Below are 5,000 nucleotides of genomic sequence, written 5' to 3'. Positions count from 1 at the left end.
AATGGTGAGTCAACGATTTTCTCCTAATCAATTTATATATGAAAATTAATGTTGTGAAGAAAAACCCAATATTATATTGATACTAATGTTATGTTACATTTTACCTCACAGAAATCGGAAACTACAAAAGAAAATATCATCACTCAGACTTCCACTTTGAATAACTGTGAGAAAGTCAGCGAAACTCAAACACAAATGGCATCAAACGACGAATCGGAAACTACACAGTCAAGTCTTAGCACAGACTCACAACACTCGTCTTCTGCACGAAAAGAAACTTGTTCTTGCCATTTTGGGACCAAAGGGACAGCTGATTCCTCTAGACTTCACCGCGGTTCGAGGGACACTCTCTTGCCCATCACTCGAAGGGGAGACTTCTTCCAGGACTCCTTCTTCTCCGGTATACACCGCGACTTCGACGCCTCCATCAGGAAGGTCCTCAACGGCTGGAATGACGCCGACCTCCAGCTGGCGGACTTCTGGGACGAGGACGACTTCCATCGCAGCAACAGACTGGGCCGCTACAGACAGCTGCGATCGCGGAACCTGTGGAGTGACAACCAGGCCGTTACAGTCACTTCGGATAATAGTAGTTATAAGGTAAGTAGCATGAAGACTACACTCTTATCCAATTTATCTATGTTGAAAAATATAACCAATAATTCTTACGTTTTATGGGCGAATGAGAAACTTTTGTATACTGATTCCGTGAACCATGTCACAGATCGTGTTGGACATGCATAACTTTGTGGATGGAGATGTGAAGGTGAAGCTGATGGGCGAGAAGGAGCTGCTGGTGGAGGCCCTTTCGGCCGGATCCTCGCGCACCTTCAGACGCAGCTTTTCCTTGCCTGAGTCCACTGACATGACATCCATCACGTCTGTCATGTCGTCAGATGGCATCCTCACAATCACTGCGACCAAGAAGGTATTGTCCTAGCTCCTCTTAAAACTATATCAACGCTTTTCTGATGTTATAAAACTGACTTCATTAAAATGTAGAAGGCATTCGCATGGTAAATACGCCATCCTAAACCAACAGGAGACTGAAACACGACAGAAGACGACTGTCATCCCCATTAGCGTCAAGGAAACGCACAATGCAGAAGTTCACAGCTCAACTTCCTCGACGACCTCGGGAGTTTCTGAGGAAGCGGCGTCTGGCCAGAGATCGTCCCACACAGCCCAACAGGAGGAACGCAAATCCACACGATGCCATCAGGAGAAGATCGACGAGAACAAGACCCAAACTGCAGCTTCCAGTATCTCAAGCAACACCCAAATATCATCACAGAAGCAGTCGTCTGTGATCTCAGATTTTGCTTCCACAAGAATTTCCGACTCGCTGGAAGCAAAGGAAACTCTTGGCAGTTCGCAAGACGATTCCTTGGCCATCGCGAGGAGAGGAAGCTTCTTGCAAGACTCGTTCTTCTCCGACATTCGCCGAGACTTCGACGCCTCCGTCAGGGAAATCTTGAAGAAATGCGACGACTCCGACCTCACGCTGACAGGCGATGTCAGTCACAGTGACATCCTGAGCCGCTACAGGCAGCTTCGATCTCGAAACATGAGGGAAGAGAACCAGGCCTTCTGCGTCTCTTCAGACAGTGCCAGCCTCAAGGTCAGTCCCCTCTCTCTGTGTCAGCATTCAGCATTGCCTAAAGTATTCAAGATATTTTCATTGATTACAAAGTACTTGATGTTTTTCTCTTGGTACACGATTATCTATACTTGATATGCACAACCACTGTGTCGCAGAATATCTTCACATACTATTATGGGCTTCATCATTATCCGATTCATTCTGCTTTTTCTTTCTTTTTTTCTCATTATCACCATTATTGTTTTCATTATCATTACTATCATTATTGCAATTATCAATATTCATATCATTATCAATGCCATTCTTTTCATTGTTAGTGTTATTATCATTGTTGTCACTTTCAACATTGTTATTATTAAGATAATCATCAGTCCTATCACTATATTTTGACCATATTTTCATTAACTTAAAAAAATTAAAGCAAATTCAATTTAATTTCAATCTCATAGATCGTGCTGGACGTGCATGACTTCATGCGCGGAGACGTCAAGGTGAAAGTCGTCGACGAGGAGCTGGTGGTGGAAGGGCGCGCGGAGGAGGAGGAAGGAGGGTCGTCCGTCTCGACACGGTCCTTCAGACGCCGCTTTGCCCTGCCTCATCACACTGACATGACACGCATCACTTCTGTCATGTCTTCGGATGGCATCCTCAAAATAACTGTTCTTAAAACGGTAAATAACTTTTATGTTAAGATAATAGACACTGTATCTTTGCATTACACACTCATAAATAAATATATAGACCTAGAACGCTAATCACACTGCAATGTAACATTGAGTTAGTCTATGCATGCGTAGAAATGAGTATGACGCTGTTCTCATTTCTCATTCAGGCAGAACCACAGCAAAACACACGCATTAACTTCTCCACGACCGAGAAAAGGAAGGAATCATCAACAACTCACGACTCAACACCCGAAGCAGTTTTGTCCACGACGGAGAAAAATATCTCTGTTCACGAGAATCTTGTTAATGTGGATCAGATGGAGTTTGGGTGTGAACGCAAACACTCTTACGAGAACAAGACGAGAAAGCTGAAGAAAGAATTCGAATTTCCTGCTGAATCCAAGGAAGTTTTGAAGTCCAAGATTTGCCAAAATTCGTCTGTGAATGAGTCTACAACTGCTTCTGTTTGTGGGAACGATGCCAGTAATCAGGATCATGAACTCATGCGATTGGCTGAACCTCTTGAATCAACAGTCGTTGAAAAGGTCTCTTATGATGATTTAGTTTCTGAACAACAGGAACAAGCAACTGTGCAATCAGAATCTGATTCGACAGAAGCCATCAAACTGGGCGAGGAAATCTTGCCCATCTTTCGAAGGGGAAGCTTCGTCCAGGACTCCATCTTCCTCGATGTCCGCCAAGAATTCGACGCTGCCATCAGAGAGGTCCTGAGGAAGTGGGTCAGCGAAGACAGCGAAGTGACACACAGTGAGGACTTCCTTGGCCTTAGTCACAGCGATATCCTGGACCGCTACAGACAGCTTCGATCCCACGAATTGAAGGAAGAGACCCAAGTCTTTATCGTCACGTCCGACAACACTAGTTACAAGGTAAGTAGTTCAAGAATCACTCTTACTAATACAATTTGTTTAAACGCCTTTTGAAGATCAATTAAACCCCAATATTTTTTTTCAATCTACTTGCAACTGTTTACATGTGGGTTCTTCATGTGAACATTTATTGATTCAAATATGATACCCAGATGTAAGCATTATGGCTATTGTTTAATATACATAAATTTTCATAGATCGTGTTGGACGTCCAAGACTTCATGAACGGGGATCTGAAGGTGAAGGTGGCCGGCGAGTCGGAGGTGGTGGTGGAGGGTCGTGTGGAGAGGATAGAAGAAGGAAGCTCATCCGTGTCCTCCTACTCCTTCCGACGCTGCTTCTCCTTGCCAGAGCACATTGACATGACAGCCATCACGTGCATCATGTCTTCCGATGGCATTCTTACAATCTTCGCTTCAAAAATGGTATGTAAGGATTATCTGGAGATAACAATTACTTATGCTATATGTTACAAAGATGAAAATGTCAGTTACTAAGAATACAAAAAGATGTTACAAATAAAAACGTGCACATCGCAGACACTCACAAGCACCCTCTTTCCCTGATACACATACTCACGTACGTACTCACACACACTCGTGTTTCTGTTTATAAGATCAAGTATAATTTTTAAGCTAATATTTAAATTGTTTAACAGGCAGAAGAACCGGAGGAACACAAAGTGATCAGGTCTGTTGAGGAAGTTCAAAAATCCTCTCAAGTTCAACGCTCGCTATTCCCAGCTGATGAAACCATCTCCCTCCATGAGGAATGTGAAAAAGAAAGCAAAGCCACACATGACTGCATGGACTCTGTGGCAGAAGATACGAGCATTGAAGATGTAAAGATTCCGATCTCATCTCAAGAAATGAGTCACTCGGTGGAATCTGAGACAGCACGAGAAGTCCTGTTGACTGATTCTGCAGCAACATCGAGTCATGACACTGATTTCGACTTTGTAGAAAGTGAAAATCAAAGCAAAGAAACTATTGACAACAAAGAATCTATTGTACCTGCAAAAGGGCTGGCTGATTCTTCAACTTTTGTGTCTGATGAAATGCAGTCTTGCTCCGAGTTTGCAGACATTTCAGATGCTTCCCTGTGTCGCCGAAGTTCGATCGCCATGACTGAAACGTCTGGCGATTTGTCTGCCTCTCGTGACTTTGGAACTTCCTCCCAGGATTCTCTTCTGTTTGTTATCCCTGAAGATGAAAACGATTCCGAAACTGCAGAAGTCCTTCATCTTGAAGACTCTCAGCAGGCTATTGATATTCAGGATCTGAAAAACTCACAGGAATCTTCTGACATTGTTGAAGTGAAAGGCTCAGAAGCTATTGAAATTCTTGATCTTACAGAGTCGCAGGAAGATATTGACATTCTTGATGTAAAAGATTCACAGGGATCTGTTGATATTCTTGAAGTGAAAGGCTCATCTGTTGAAATTCTTGATCTCCAAGATTCCCAGGAATCTGTTGACATTCTTGATGGGGACGACTCACACGAAACTGTTGCTGAGGCACAGAATGTGTCAGGTCAGATCTCAAAGTCTGTGCAAGAAAGGTCCAATACTATTGACGAGGAACTTGCACAATTTTCTTGGCAAAATAAGTATGAGAACGAGTCAGCGGTTCAAGAGAACTTTAATCGCCAAACAATCCCTGAGGAAACACTCGACATCAAAAGGACTCAGTCGGCAGCCATTGAGAGTTGCACAAATTCCCTTCAGTTATCCAGAGATTGTACCCATGAAGAGGAAGCCGTCGATAGTGTCGGGCAGTTGAACCTCGAAGAAACGACTGAAACCAAGGAATCCAGCACAACAGACACAAATCCCGAGACTTC

General features: G+C 43.5%; 1 protein-coding gene across 1 annotated transcript in view; it reads left to right on the top strand.

Moving 5' to 3' along the window:
• The window catches only part of LOC113825261 (uncharacterized), a 22,161-nt gene that overhangs the window by 757 nt on the left and 16,404 nt on the right, over positions 1-5,000 (top strand). Inside the window, exons 2-9 of the mRNA XM_070124902.1 lie at positions 1-4; positions 112-600; positions 725-928; positions 1,043-1,621; positions 2,053-2,274; positions 2,436-3,158; positions 3,356-3,583; positions 3,817-5,000. The exon at positions 1-4 is cut by the window's left edge and continues 224 nt beyond it; the exon at positions 3,817-5,000 is cut by the window's right edge and continues 322 nt beyond it. Coding sequence (XP_069981003.1) covers positions 1-4; positions 112-600; positions 725-928; positions 1,043-1,621; positions 2,053-2,274; positions 2,436-3,158; positions 3,356-3,583; positions 3,817-5,000 — 3,633 coding nt within the window. The remainder of the gene's footprint in view (positions 5-111; positions 601-724; positions 929-1,042; positions 1,622-2,052; positions 2,275-2,435; positions 3,159-3,355; positions 3,584-3,816) is intronic.

The sequence above is a fragment of the Penaeus vannamei genome, chromosome 9 (assembly GCF_042767895.1).
Source record: "Penaeus vannamei isolate JL-2024 chromosome 9, ASM4276789v1, whole genome shotgun sequence".
In the NCBI taxonomy this organism is placed as follows: Eukaryota; Metazoa; Arthropoda; class Malacostraca; order Decapoda; family Penaeidae; genus Penaeus; species Penaeus vannamei.
Note: the sequence above shows the minus strand (reverse complement) of the source record. Positions and strands in the feature narration are given on the sequence as shown.